General features: G+C 52.2%; 1 protein-coding gene and 1 long non-coding RNA gene across 11 annotated transcripts in view; one reads left to right on the forward strand and one right to left on the reverse strand.

The window, feature by feature from the left end:
• LOC128345869 (uncharacterized) overlaps window positions 1-15,037 on the forward strand; it is a 75,678-nt gene that overhangs the window by 29,514 nt on the left and 31,127 nt on the right. For 3 of the 6 annotated variants that reach the window (XR_008316674.1, XR_008316671.1, XR_008316675.1), the window contains exons 4-7: window positions 2,197-2,376; window positions 2,891-3,115; window positions 5,652-5,718; window positions 13,305-13,953. This is a non-coding gene — a long non-coding RNA (uncharacterized LOC128345869). Of the gene's footprint in view, window positions 1-1,868; window positions 2,042-2,196; window positions 2,377-2,890; window positions 3,116-5,651; window positions 5,719-7,551; window positions 7,645-13,304; window positions 13,954-15,037 lie in introns of those variants that run through there. The other 3 variants (XR_008316673.1, XR_008316672.1, XR_008316676.1) reach the window with 3 other exon arrangements.
• The window catches only part of PALM (paralemmin), a 53,863-nt gene continuing 47,185 nt past the window's right edge, over window positions 8,360-15,037 (reverse strand). For 4 of the 5 annotated variants that reach the window (XM_053298469.1, XM_053298466.1, XM_053298468.1 and 1 more), the window contains one exon: window positions 8,360-14,889. In XM_053298469.1, the coding sequence (XP_053154444.1) occupies window positions 14,297-14,889 (593 nt within the window). In that variant the 3' untranslated portion in view covers window positions 8,360-14,296. The remainder of the gene's footprint in view (window positions 14,890-15,037) is intronic. The other variant, XR_008316670.1, reaches the window with a different exon arrangement.

Raw genomic sequence — 15,037 nt, forward strand, 5'->3', positions numbered from 1 at the left:
AGCCGTCCCGACTCCCGTTTCTCAGCCTGGGAAGGAATGCCTCCCGGCTGCCGTGGGGCTCTGGACTTTCCTCTCCTGGGAGGGAGAGAACGGACCTGTCCGCAAAGGTGAGGTTCAGGTGTGTTCCCGCGGAGGTCTGCAGTCTCTCTTCCACAGCCTGCTCGAAAACGAAGTCCAGAGTTCATGACAGAGATGCCCCACCTCCGTGAGCCAGGCGAAACCAGACGGTGCCGTTTTTTGCCGTCCTGAAATTTATTGGCTATTATTCAGATCTCGCAGGGCTGGGCCCCGCACCCCTCTCTCCCTAGAGGCCGTCGGCAACTCACTTGCTCTGGGGTTGGGTCTCCCTGCCCCGACAAGTTCTCTGCGACACCAGCGTGGGGATAGATGAGTTCTAAGAAGCCATTTGTGACTGTTTCTGGTGGTCCATAGTCCGCTGAGCCTAGGTTCAGCCCCTGGCAGCATCTCCAGGTAGGGCTGGGAATACAGGAAGCTGCTTTATACTGAGTCAGGCCGTTGGTCCATCTAGGTCAGTATTGTCTACACAGACTGGCAGCGGCTTCTCCAGGGCGGCAGGCAGGGGTCTCTATCTGGAGGCGCCAGGGAGAGGATTTGGAACCTTCTGCATGCAAGCAGGCAAAGGCTCTTCCCAGAGCGGCTCCATCTCCTAAAGGGAATAGCCTACAGTGCTCCCACATGCAGTCTCCCATCCAAATACAAACCAGGGTGGACTCTGCTTAGCAAAGGGGAGCAATTCATGCTCACTGCCACAGGACCAGCTCTCCTTCTACTGAGAGGCTTGAGCAGCCCACTGTCTGACCCAAGATCCTTCTTGATCTGGAACCCTGGAAAGCAGCTGCCAATGAGTGTGGACAATACTGGGTTAGATGGACGAAGGGCCTGTCTCAGTAGAAAGCAGCTCCCTATGTTCACCAGGAGTATCCATAACTCAGCGACAGAGCCTCTTGCTTTGCACGCGGAAGGTCTTAGGTCCGTATAGGCAGCAGTGAGCCAGGTGGACCAATATCCTGACTTGGTAAAAAGCAGTTTATACTGAAGGCCCTATAGTTCTGTGAGAGAGCCCTTTTGTACGCAGAAGGTCGCAGCTCCAATCCCTATCTAGAGAGGAAATCCTATCGACACCCAAAACCCTGGAGAGATGCTGCCAGTTTGTGCAGGCAATACTGAACTCGATGGCCCAGCGGCCGGACTCCGTATAAGGCCGTTTTGGACGTCCGTAATCTCAGAGTCACAAGACTCCTAGTCCACCTTCCCCAGGCCTGGAGGGGACCCGAGGTGTTAAAAAAGCAGCACAGTCATGTTGGGGAAGGGGCACCGGACCGATCTCCCCAGTTCCCCGTCTAGGACCTGCTCCAGGACTTGCCCCCAGAGGCCTGGAAAACCAACGCCAGCTTCCACCGGGGTGGGGTAGGAATGTGGATGAGGAAGGGGAAGGGAGCTGCTGGGCTGCCTAATTAGCCAAGACCAGCCCTAACAAGAAGAGGACTCGAGAGTGGAGAGTGGCGTGTTCCCTAAGGCCTCCCGAAAGGACTCCTTCCTGCAGCCGGACCAACCTGTCTGACCAGCAAGGTCACCCGAGGAGGGCAGCAGCAACCCAACCTGGGGGAGCGGGTGGTGCATTTCTTCTCGTGGGGGAGGCTCGGAATGAGGCCGGCAGCCAAGCCTTGCTCAGGGAGTGGCATTCAGTCTCTGCAGGCTAATCTGCTGCTGAATTAGAGTTGCCACCCCACCCCGCCCCTGGAATTCCGGGTTTCACCCCAATTTTAAGCATCTCACTCCAATTGCTTAGCCCACCCAGATTTGCCCAGATTTCAGCTTGCTTTCTTTCCTTTCTTTTCTTTTTTAAGAAAGAAAGTTCTAGCCCTTGTAGAAGCGGAGTTATGGAGCAAAACGTGCAGGCACTCTTCTGCTCAGAAATTATTTTCAAGCCAATTTATGGAATACACAAATTTGGAAAGCCGGAATATGGCAACCCTACGAATGCACAGCAGCCACAGGAAATCCTGGCTGGTGAAAGCGGGTGTGTGTGTGGGGGGGAGATTTCTTTTTCTTTCTTTCTCTCCCCCCCCCCCTTTCTCTCTGATCTCTGATTTGCTTTATAGTTTTCGTTTTGTCTTATGTTTCAAGAGTTCTAACTGTGTTTTACTCTGCTTTTTATTTCACTTATAAAAATAGAAAGGAAAGAAAGGAAGGAAGATAGAAAGACAGATAGATAGAACGATCGATCGATTGATCCTGGCTGGTACCCCTGAAGGACACACGAGTGCTCACATTGACATGCTCTGGTGCACACCTCTGAAACGTAGCACACGGAGCAGCTCTGAAGTGTCGGGAAAGACGCCACATGCAGAGCCGGTGAGGTGTAATGGACCTGGGTTCAAAGCCATGAAGTGTTCAGCGTCCCAGATTAAACTGGGTGGCCACTGTGGGAAACAGGATGCTGGGAGGGATACATTTCTGGCCTGATGCAACAGGGCTCTGCATATGTTCTTAAAATGATGGCTAAATGGAACCTTCATGTTCAGGGGCAGTCTACCCCTGAATGCCATCAGCAACGACACATGGAGGGGCTGCTGCTTTTGTGCCCTGGCTTGCGGGCTTCTCAGAAGCTGGAAGTAGGATGCTTCTCTTAAATGCGCCTTTGGTCTCATCTCACAGGGCTGTTATGTCCATAAGATCTTGGGCAAGTCGCACTTGACCTGACCCACCTCAAAGGGCAGCCGTGAGGCTCAAGTAGCACTGTGGAAAAGTGGATTTTGTAGTGAATAGCAGCCTTACCTTTTCCTTGGGCCCCAGGGCAGCACAAAGGACCTGCCAGGGAGGGGTATACCGAAACATCTTCTCTCTGTGTGTCTCTCTCTCTTGTCAGACTTTGTGGATCGTGTCCAGCAGGCAGGGCTGAGGTGGGCTCTTGGAGGAAAGGAGACGAGGAGAACCCGGTCCCTTTTCCTTGGAGCTGCCAAGCTGCACACACTGCCCTGATCTGTCAAGCCAAACCGAGGACGGGAGCGTCGGATCGATACGCACCCAGTCGGTGATTCATCTGTCTGTCCCAGCACCAGTCCTGGAGGGAAACGTCTTCCATCTCCTCCAGGTTAGCGGCGGAGAATGCTAGAGGAATGAGGAAGAGCAGCCACAAAGCTGATTTGGGTCAAAAGCCGTGTGGCAGGCGGCAAAATGGCGTCCACTCTCCACCTGCTGCGCCCAAGAAGTCGGCATGCTGTTCCCCAAAAGCCTGTGGGCCGGTTAACAGGGATTGAACACCACACAGTGAGATTTCCCAGTACGTGTAAAGAAACTGTAGGAGGGTTTAGAGCAGGCCTGCTCAACTTCGGCCCTCCTGCAGATGTTGGCCTACAATTCCCATAATCCCTAGCTATTGGCTGCTGTGGCTGAGAATTATGGGAGTTGTAGTCCAAAAACAGCTGGGGGGGCCTAAGTTGAGCAGGCCTGGTTTAGAGTCTGTTTGATTCCATCCAGTTTTTATTTAGGGTGTGTGTGTGTGTGTGTGTGTGTGTGTGTGTGTGTGTGTGTGTGTGTATATAACCTAGGGCTGCTGACCCTCCAGGACAGTCTCCAGGGGGCTCCTGAAAGGCACCATGGAGATTTGAATGGCTTGCTGCCGTCAGAGCTGGCAACCCTCGCAACTGCTCTTCCTGTCAGAGAAAAACTGTCAACACTTCTGAGCCTGCCCAAATATCTGTTTGTGGGTTTTGGATGACAGTTATTGCTTTGATGGAGGATCTCACCAGATATCCATGATCTGTCGATCCAAGGTTATCCTACACTCCTGTCACAGAGATCTAGTGTCGGAGACAGACCAGGGAGCAGTAATGCATATTTTAATTACTAATTAACTTTAATTACTAAAATCTGCATTTTGAGAGATTGGGGAAAGGGTAGTGTCCTAATTGGATACTTTTATTAAATTAAATTAAATTAAATTTATTTATTTATTTTTACATTTATATCCTGCTCTTCCTCCAAGGAGCCCAGAGCGATGTACTACATACTTAAGTTTCTCCTCACAACAACCCTGTGAAGTAGGTTAGGCTGAGAGAGAAGTGACTGGCCCAGAGTCACCCAGCTAGTATCATGAAATATACTAATATATTTCATGATATAGTATACTGATCTGAAAAGACCCTTAGCAAGGCTCCCCATGCTAACAGAGCAAAGAGGCACCTTTCAAAGTGAATATTCTCTTACATTTAGCTGGGGGAGAGCAATTGGCCCTCTCCGGCCCCAGCACAACCTCCCTCCAGTGGCTGTTGCTGGTGTCTGCCTTTGTGTTTCTTTTTAGACTGTGAGCCCCTTTGGGGACAGGGAACCATCTTAAAAAAAAAAAAAAAGTAAACCACTTTGAGAACTTTTGTTGAGAAGCCGTATATACATATTTATAGTAGTGTATGGTTTGCAGTTTCGCATTACAGCTGAAACTGATTTATTTTTCAAATAGCGTCATGGCGTACATATAGATGGTATTTATTGAAAACTTGATCCTTTCTGTCACCTTTGAGAATATTTATTCGTGGGATTCAGTAAGACTTCTTGCTTTCCTTTTCTGGGCAGCATCCAAACCAAAATTAGTCACGCCTATATCCTTCTGAAATTGATAGGACTTAAGGTAGTCCTGACTAACTTGCCTCATCGATTTCAGGGGTGTTTAGCCATGATTAACTTGTCTGGATGCCGCCTGTGATTCCCTTTCATGATGCTAGGACACCTCTGGGTTGCCTCTCACTGCTTTCAGTGAATAGGCTGTGGCCTGCTTCACACAATTATTCAAACCTAGGTTTAATGTGGGTTACCAATGTTGGCATGATTGAGTGAACCCACGCCGAGGTGGGAATCTCAGATTCATTTTGGGCCATAAACCGCCTTGGCATGGTGGGGTTTGCACAATCACACTAATATTGGTAACCCACCTTATGCCTAGATCTGAACGATTGTGTGAAGCAGGCCTGCTTGGATCTAGGGGTGTGGACCAATGGTTTGTTGTGGACTGGTTTGCCTTGAAGTGGGCCTGGTTCAGAGGTTCGACTGCAGACTGAACCAAACCGGTTCAGCAACGTAAGGGGCGGCTGGGTGGTCGGCTGGTGCAGCTACCGCTGCTTGCTTCACTCACCCTCCTGGTGCCCGGAGCGTGCTCCTCCCTCCTTTACTGGTGGCTGGGTAAAGGAGGGAGGAATGTGCTTGGGGCCATGCCAGGAGGGCAAGCGGTGCCACCAGCAGCTGTCCCGGCCGCATAAGGAGCTTATTACCTCTCTTGCCGTCCCTGCCCAGCCGCACCTTATAATTGAAAGAGTCTCCTACCACCCCTGTACTTGCAAAGGGGAATCCTCACCGGATTCCCTTTTACAAGTATGTTAGCCACCCGAACCGCTGAACTGGTTCGGTCAATTGGACCGGATTGGCTGTTTGGATCGAATGAACTGGTTTGGAACAACATGGTTCGGTTCGGTTCAAATTGATTTGAATTCAAACCAAGCTGCATTCTTTTTGTTCCATGCACACCCCCTACTTTTATCTCCTGAACAAGGGTCTGCGTTTTATAGCTACAGCACATGTGACGTATAATTGGATTCTGTAACATGCATATACTGTGATTTCCTCTTTTTCTTTTGCAGATTGTTGGGCCAAATTTGAAAATGAAGAAAAGAGAACAAAAATCTGTACCACTGGCAGGGAAAACAGGTACTGTAACACTGAACTTCAAAATCCAAAGGGAACATGAAGATAGTCTGGGCAGCATCCCTAGGATGTGCCTGGTTAATCGGGAACTCTTGGAGCTGAAGGATTTAAGGCCAGAAAAAAACCAGGAGCATTCCCAGATGAGGCTTTTAGCTCACTTCTCCACTGGAATGGCGGGTGTGCGTTCGCACATCGGCTCGATTCGCACTGAAGTCCATGCAAGATATTGGGGAGCACTTCACACACGATTCGGGGTTTTCCATTTTGTGTGAGAGCCTGCTCCAGTTTATGTATGGGTTTTTAAAAAATCCACCTGCCGCGTAGGTTTTTTTAGGGCAGATTCGAACTTGCGGTAAAGCCTGCCGTCTGGGAAAGCTCCAGGGGACGGCTAGACAGGTTTGGCAGAAGCTCAGAAGGGCGATGCTTCCTAGAAGCTCTAGATGGCGCCATGGGGCAAAGGCAGGGCCTTGCCTTCTCTGTTTGGAATGCATTTCAGGGCTTGGCTGGGCTTGAAAAAAACCTGGCCCAGGAATTAAGAACCGCATGTAAACTGGGCGGGGCCGGGGGGGGGGGGATGCTGAAAAAGCCTCCTCCCTTTTCTTTCCGCACTGTCCACCCCGCTCTTCCTCTCTTTTGCGCACCACCCCACGGTCTGATCCCGGCTTCATTTCTAGAGGGCGGAAGGGGGAAACCAGCATCTCCTGCCAGGTTAAAAAAACAAACAAGCATGTTTTTGGTTTTGAAAAAAACCAAGCGTCTCGCCTTTGAGGGCGAGAGTCCCCAGCAAGCACCACCACCCCACCCAACAGGCACGCGGTTAAAAACAAACAAACAAGCCTCTCGTCTTTTGAGGGCGAGAGTCCCCGTTGCATCTTTGCATCCGGAAGGAGCAAACATGTCCCTCCCAGGTCGAGACGGAGCAGGATGATCTGCTGAGGCCAGCAGGAAAGAGGTGGCTTCAGAACAGGCACTCAAGCAGAGATCCGGCGGGAAGGCCCCCCCAAGACGGAGGGCTTTGGGCCAGGGGTGGGCAAAACCTGGCCCTCCTCCAGCTGCTGTTGAACGACAGCTTTGTGGCTGGGGGTGATGGGAGTTGTCGTCCCGCAACAGCTGGTGGAGGGCCAGGTTTGCCCAGCCCCGGCTTAGGGGAACCCGAGATGATTTCACTGGCTTATTGCTCTTGGCGGGCAGATTGGGCCTTTCCGGAGCACACAGTGGCTTTGTCAAACTTGCCCGCTTCTTCCGAGACTCCCCTGCAGCTGGGACCCAGAGCGAGAGGGGCTCTTGCCTGCCCACCCGGTTCTGCACCCCTGGGAGTCCCCCGATCCTTTCCCAGCAGGGTTCTGTGGGTGCCGCTTCCCCACCCCAGAAGTCAGCTGGGCCGTTCTGGGCTTTTCCAGGATTTACAAGCCACAAAGGCAAAGCCGGAGCTGACAAGGGGGGAAAGCCATCCAGAGTATCATGGGGCAGGGTGGACAAAAGAGAGAGGGTGGGGAGAGGGAGCTGCTGACCAGGCAGAATCAGGCCGCAGGAATGTTGCTGACCAGGGGGCTTTGGACCTCCTGGGTGGGGTGGGGGGGAATTCAGGACAATGAGACTCTGGGGCTGGGAAGAAAGAGAGAGGGCGAAATCCTCATTGGACCCCTTCTACTTCATAATCACTTGACCTAGCATTTATGCTCAACCCCCCTCAGCTCCTACAGGGGAAGAGATGACTGGGTGTCATCTGGGGGCAAAGTGTCAGGTGCAAATGAAAGTCATCCATTCAAGGATGCCAAACTCCCCCTGCGGGACTGGATAAAAAGTCCAACTAGCCCAGCATCCTGTTTCCAACAGGACACAGCCAGAGGCCAGAAGGAAGCCCCCCACCAGCAGGATGTGAAGGAAACAGCCTTCCTTTGTGGCTTGTCCTCAGCGTCTTACTTCAAGGTAGACTGCTTCGGAACTTGGGGGTTCCATTGAGCTATCAAGGCTAGCTTCAATTTCCTCGTCCTCCTTCACGGAGCTGTATAACCCCTTTCTAAAACCTTCCTAAGTGGTGACCATCACACACCTGTGGCAAGGAGTTCCATATGTTCACTGTTCTGGTGTGTGAATAAGTATTTCTTTTCTTTTGTTTGTCCTGAATCTGCAGACAATCATTTGGGAGTGAGTTCTAGCATTACGTGTGAGGGAGAATCCTCCCTTCTCCTCCCTCCACACCTTCCATAATGTTATAAGCTTCTGTCCCGCTTTCCCTTAGGGCCCAAACTGTGCATGACACGAGAAATCAGTGATCAGAATCCCCTCAAAGGAATCCCATCGGCATTTACTCAGAAGTATTTCCTACTGTACTCAGCACTGTTTATGTGCAAAGTTCCCATTTCACAGCTGCAGGAGACTGAGACTCAAAGGTCTACTCTCAGGCCACGGCTCAGGCCAGCGAGCCTTTTGCAGCCCTTTTTGGTGATGCTTAAAAAAAATTTTTTTTTAAAAAAAAAAATTGCAACCCAGAAACGGATCTACTGCAAATCCGTTAGCAATCTCCCGGCAGATAATAACCTCCGGGCTGGAAGAGCGATCGAAAAGGGCAATGCAGAACGGTCCAGGGGGCTGAAGCATCGCCTCTGTGCTGTCCGCAGAGAAAAGACGAGAAGCGACGCTGTTTCATTTCAGATTATCCACACTTTCCCCCCCTTTTTTAATTTGCTTTGTTCCGGTATATTACAAACCAACAAGGGGGCAAGGGAAGGAGATGGGGGTTTCAAACAGCTGGTCAGAGATGGAGAAGCTCAGGAGGAGGAGAGGGGCCGAGAGGAGGCCGGGAGACGGAGAGCTGGGTGCACAAGAGAGACCACTGCATTTTATACACCAGATGAGACAGGGACCAAGGGAGAAAAATCCGAGCGGGGTGGTGATTGGCACATCAGCGATGGAGTCTCTGGCGTAGTGTCCCCTCACGCCCTGCCCCCTCCCCATAGCCACCAGGGACCCTCGTTCCAAGGCCTGGCATTTCCCTGGCATTGGAGAATTGCAAGTTTTGGTTGCCGTTGGCTCTTTGGGCCATGCTGGTAGAGATGCCGCAGGTGGCCCAAGGGAGGCTCCGAGGTTGAGGTGTGGCTCAGAGGCGGCGGGGGTGGGCTGTGCGGATGGCCGGATGCCAGCCTCCCTCCACCCCACAGCCAGAGAAAAAGCTGGGGTAGCTAAGGTCCCCACTTCTCCCATCAGAGAGGGGAGCCCTCACTTCTCTCCCTTGTCCATAGCGAGTGGACCCGCACCAGATGAAATCCTTTCCGGACACGTCGCCTGTGACGGTGGGCCGACCCCAGTAGAGTAGACGATTCTCAATACGGCGGCCCATTTCCTGGCTGGTGTTTTTTGGGAATCACTTTAGGGGCACTGACTCCCAGGGCACGTGGGTCACGATGGTCCCGAGCAAAACATTCCACTGAATGGGTCAGTGTGGGTAGAACTTTGGGGACATTTGCCCCCGCCCCCACCGTTGGCTTGAAACTCCTTGAGGTCAAATTCTCAAGCTCTGCGGTGCCCCTTAGCGAATGGGGATGCATGGGCATACTCCACCCTCACCCCTGGGCTCAGGGATTCAAGCTACATTGACCCACGGGGTTCTCGTACTATCTAGGCAATGTCCAATGGGGGTTTCCCTCTCCCTAGGCTCTGCAGTACAGCCAGCCAATGCATGACCTCTGACTCTTAAACACCTCCGCTGCTCTTCCACTATTTCCTTGCGGTCTATTTGATTATTTATCACAGTCACATCATGGCTCGATCACTCCTGCCCCACTGAAGTCCCCTCAAAACGAAATGGACCCCATTTGCAACCACAGGAACATAGGAAGCTGCCATATATGGAGTCAAACCATAGGTCCATCTCGCTCAGTATTGTCCACACAGACTGGCAGTGGCTTCGTGATATTTCCGTGGGATGATGTTGCCATTAATCTTGAGCAGATGGCATCTCTACACTATTATGGCCAGCTGCTTATCCCTCCCACCCTACCCCTGCCGCCCTTCGGACAAGAATGAAGCAAAGTTCTCCATTCCCTGTTCCCATCTGAATGCTGCCATTCAGTGGGCCATTACGTAGGAAGTAGGAGTCGCTCTATCCCTACATCTCTATGGTCTGTGGCCTGCCACCCAAAGAGTCAGGTTTCAATGGCAAACCAGAGTGCCAACCACACTGTATTAGGAACCATTCTCCGCAGCAGCATTGCCACCTGTTGAGTCACTGCATCACCATGTGGGGGCATAATTTTAAGAATGAAGAAGTGTGAAGGAAGGACCAGGAAAAGTCACCTCTTGGTGATATTTCTGCATTAAAACCCATGAGCCCCTGGTGGCGCAGTGGTAAAACTGCCACCCTGTAACCAGAAGGTTACAAGTTCAATCCTGACCAGGGGCTCAAGGTTGACTCAGCCTTCCATCCTTCCGAGGTCGGTAAAATGAGTACCCAGAATGTTGGGGGCAATATGCTAAAATCATTGTAAACCGCTTAGAGAGCTCCGGCTATAGAGCGGTATATAAATGTAAGTGCTATTGCTATTGCTATTGCTAAAACAACAACAACAACACAAACCTACTCAGTGGTCCACATTCACTCTCAAGGGATCTCCATGCTGCATTATTCCAGACAGCAGATGGCACTAGAGCGCTTCATTGTTCTGCTGCTGATTGGCCACAGGCAGGCTATGCCTCAGCCAATCAGAAAGAGCCGCCTTTGGAGTTGGCCAGTGCACAACCAATCCTATAAGATAGGAATGGAGCCTTCCACTTGGTATGTTCAAGGAGGACTCATGGGGCTGCCCCTGAGGGACCGTAGTTCAGTGGCAGAGCCCCCCCAAAAGGATTTCAGGTGCCACCTCTAATATCTAACATGGAGAGGAGAGCTGGTCTTGTGGCTGCAAGCATGACTTGCCCCCTTAGCTAAGCAGGGTCCGCCCTGGTTGCATATGAATGGGAGACTAGAAGTGTCAGCACTGGAAGAGATTCCCCTCAGGGGATGGAGCCACCACTCTGGGAAGAGCAGAAGGTTCCAAGTTCCTTCCCTGGCAGCATCTCCAAGATGGGGCTGAAAGAGACTCCTGCCTGCAGCCTTGGAGAAACTGCTGCCAGTCTGTGAAGACAAGACTAAGCTAGGTAGACCAATGGTCTGACTCAGTTTGTGGCAGCTTCCTATGTTCCTATCTCCAGTTGAAACAGTCTCTGGTAACAAGGATGAGAAAGTGGCCTGAAAGAGACTCTGGGAAGATGCTGCCAGTCAAGGCAGAGCTAGGTAGATGGTCTGACCTGGCAGAAGGAGCTACTGACACTTAGGAGGAAAGTAATAGCTTATTGGCAGAGCTCTTGCTTTGCCTGGAGAGAGGTCCCTGATTCAGACCCTGGAAACACGGCTGGAAATGGACCTTTCTCTGCCCAAGAACCACTGCCAGGCTGAGTAGACAATACTGGGCTAAAAGGAATAACGGTCAGACTCAGTATGCAGCAGCTTCCTGTTTTCACAGACACGACTGGCAGGGCCTCGTGTTGACCGTCCAGCTGGTTCCAGGAGAACTGTCAAGCAGAAAAGGGCAAAAGCTCCCTCCCCAAGAAACGATTGTCATACCAAGCAGAAATGTGCAAAAGAAGCTGGCCAAGATGCCATTCCTCTGCCCTTTAAAGCTGGGCTGTGTTTGGGGAGGAGAAAATTGGGTCCCTCTGAAGTTGGGGAGGGCCTTGAATAATCCCAACAAGGCTGCGATTGGGCCTCAAGCACCTTGGGTTCCAGCAAGAGAGCACTGCTAAAGCTGCCATGTCCAACCCGGGGGGCAACCCTGCAGGGGTTAGCACACCACAGGGGGGCACATGGCACAAGAGAAGTGGGGGCACACCTTGGTGGGGTAAGCCGCTCTATGGGGTGCACCCACCTTTCTTGCATCTCGGAGTAGGGAGGCCTCTGGGACTTCTCTCTGCTTTGGGCAGGGACATCATCGGAGAGAGAGAGTACAGATGCACCAGGTTGCCGGATTCGGCCCATGCTATAATTGATAGGTACAAGGCAATTCTGGAAGCATCCCTATTGCTCAAAAAGAGCTGTAGCTCAGCGGCAGAGCATTTGCTTTGCATGCAGAAGGTCCCAGGTCCAATTCCTCACACCTCTAGGAGGGCTGAGAAAAACCCTTCTCTGACTAAGACCCTGGAGAGCTGCTGCCCGCCCGTGTAGACAATGCTGAGCTGGACAGACCAAGAGTCTGACTCGGTAGGCGGCAGCTTCGTATGTTAAAAGCAGGACCCAACCCCGTACCCTCAACTGACTAGGGTGGGCTGCCAAGAGGTGGTCTTCAGTGGGTCACCCCACAGTGGTGCAGAGGAGGCCTGCCCATTGTCCTGGGAGTGGACCGAGCAATATTTGGATGCATCTCTTTGCAATCCAAGTGCCTCAGATTTCAAGCATTTGAGTATCGCTCTTCTAGAGGCCCCGGGGAAGGCTATCGGCTTCCTGTCACTGGAGAATTGTGTGGACTCCCCTTTGATTTTCTCAGGAAGTGGGGTGGAGCCCCTGGCTCTTCAGAAGGGTCTGTTCTGCCCCTGCCCCACACATCTTAGGCTGCCAATCCTCTCCACGCTTTGAACCTCACGCCAGCCTTGGCCAAGAGAAGCCCACCGTGCCACACGCGCACACACACAAAGAGAGCTCTTTGCCAAGCGGCCTGGACTGAAAGGCGTTTAAAGAGATGAACAGGATGTCCTTTTGAATCAACCGAGTGGGGAAAGTTCAGCCAAAGAGAGGCAAGGGGGAGGGAGGAGGAGGGGGAGGAGTCCTCCCTACACATCTGTTATTGTTATTGTCATGGTCAAGGACGTCTTCTTCAAAAGAAGGGGGAGAGGAGAGAGGAGGAGGAGGAGGGCTTTAGGGACGGCTGCCATCTTGACTAACACAGGGAGCTATTCTCCTGGAACGGAGAGCTCTGCAGACGACGGACCCGTCCTCTAGTGCCTGGGCCACCAGAGGGAGCAAGAAAGCAGCCTTGCGAGCCAGGAGGGGGCACCGCTGGCCGCAAGCCTCCCCCATCCTGCCCGCTGTTTCGCTCCTGAATCTGCTGCACCCCCTTGAACTCATTGCCGAGAAGGGCCCTTCTGTGCTCCCAGACAATCCCACAACCTGCTTCTTTGCCTTCCTGTGGCTGGTTGCTTTTTTTGGGCGGGTGGGGCACCCGTCTGACAGTGGCTTCCCCAGGTCCACCCAGCCCTGTTGCATCTGGCTGGACTTTACCACCTAGACTCTGGGAAAGAGATCGGCGCTCTCGTTCCCTGCCCATCACCTCTGCCTCTGGCCGCTTGCAACCCTGCTGGGTGCTGGGCTCCCTCAGCGCTGAGCTCCTGCCATGTTGGCATTGCTGGCCCCGGAACTTAGTCAGCTCTCGAACCCAAGCACCCAGATGCCGCTCGACTACAACTCCCACCATCACCAGGCGGGGGATGATGGGAGCTGTAGTCCAACCACCTCTGGAGACCCGGGTTTGAGAACCTCTGCAGTAAGGGGTTTTATATCAACACCTGATATTATGCGTTTGGTTGGAACTTCCTGGCTGGTTACGAGCTCTGTTTTACAGTTCCCACTTTGCAGGCTGGAGAGGTAACCATCAAGGCATCAGATATATGTATATAAATCTCAGAATCAGGCCTTGGCTCTTGTGACCAGCCACCACCACAATCTCTGCTGAGAGCAGAGGCAGCCTGCATCATCTCTTGGAGCTGCACAGGAATCGCCTCGGGGAGGCAAGGACCCAACCCAACCACACTCTCACAGCATGGCCAAAGTCTGCCATTCCCGAAGAACGGATAGGCGTCATTTCAAATAGGATCGTGCGAGGCTGAATCTTCCGTCCAAATGCTTCTGCCATATAAGAGCCTCGTCACTGAAGTTCTCGAAGAACTCAGGTGGTTTTGAAGGTTACAGAATTCTCAAAGTACCTCTTGATGAACACAAGAAGAATCTCCTTGGTCGGTTGATTTTCTTCTCCAAATAACCCATCAGCAAGGAAAGGTCCAGAAACAAAAATGGGTTCAGTTCATAAGGATGGGGAAATACTGATGCCCCACCCCCAATTTGTATGGTTTTGTTGTTGTTGCTGTTGTTTGTTTAAGTGGGCCTCCTAGAATTGTTGATGCTGGCAGTTTGAAGCTTCCCATCAAATCTTCCTGAAGTGAAGGGAAGAGGGTGTACGATTGCTTCCTTTAATAAATACAATATTGAGTGTCCGTTCCTTTTATGAAAGAGTGAACAAGGATGCCAGGTGGAGGCTGAGAAAAATAAAATAAAAACCAACCCAGCAGTGCGGTGTCATTGCTGGATAATATACACTTCTCACCAATGCTGCAAATAACTTCCCCAGTCACTTGAAAATAGGAAGAAGAAGAAGAAGAAGAAAAACCCAAGGGAGGAGGGAAAGTGGCATGTCTCAATCAGTAAAAGAAAAGCACTTGAAAAAACCCAGGAGTTGGTAGAACTCGGAAGGGAACTGAAGAGGCGGAGTCCAGGGGAGAGTGAGGGGGGAAAGGCAGTCCTGTTGTAGAGTCGAGGGGCGTCTAGGCAAAGGGGAGCTTACATCACTGAGCAGCATTTGCAACGCTGCTTTTTCACGTCGAGATCTTGCTCTTCTTCTTTGGGGTCTGTGTTGTTGGCCGTCGGCTTCTCCCCGGCTTGGTTCTCTTCCTTCTGCGGGAGAGCGGTCACCGGCTCCCCCGCGCTGCCGTTGGGTGGAGCGTGGTCCTTCCCCGCACAATCTGGTGCCGGCTTATTCTCGGCATCCTCGATCATCACCAGCTCCGCCTTGATCGTCCCCTCCAGCCCCAGGACCTTTTTGGTCTCATCCTCATCCTCCACGTTCTGGTAGCCCATGAAGATCATCGTCACCGGTTGCTCCTTGCTGGGTTCTGGGCCTTCTCCCGCGGGCATCAGCTTGGGGCTCTCCACTGGCTTGGCCTGCACACCGGTGATTTCCTTCCGCGGCGTGACCTTCTGGCTGGGGGGGTTGCTCCTGGAGGCTTCCCTCTTGATCTCGCCGAGGGCCTTCTCCGAGACTTCACTGAGGGTGGCCTCGTCGGCTTTGTGGATGAGCTCGTCCACCTCGGAGGAGCTGAGCGGGTGGATGCCGTTCTCGACAGCTCCGTCTTCAGCACGGACTGCGTGGACCACTGCAAAGAGAGGGCACACCGTGAGGAGAGGCGGGGACAGAGACTGTCCCTGTTGGCTGTCAACATGGGACAAGGGACATATGAGACTTAACGGCATAAGAAGACGCTGTCATACCAAATCAGACCCTTGCTCCACCTCGTTTGGTAT

The sequence above is a fragment of the Hemicordylus capensis genome, chromosome 2, assembly GCF_027244095.1.
Source record: "Hemicordylus capensis ecotype Gifberg chromosome 2, rHemCap1.1.pri, whole genome shotgun sequence".
NCBI lineage: Eukaryota > Metazoa > Chordata > Lepidosauria > Squamata > Cordylidae > Hemicordylus > Hemicordylus capensis.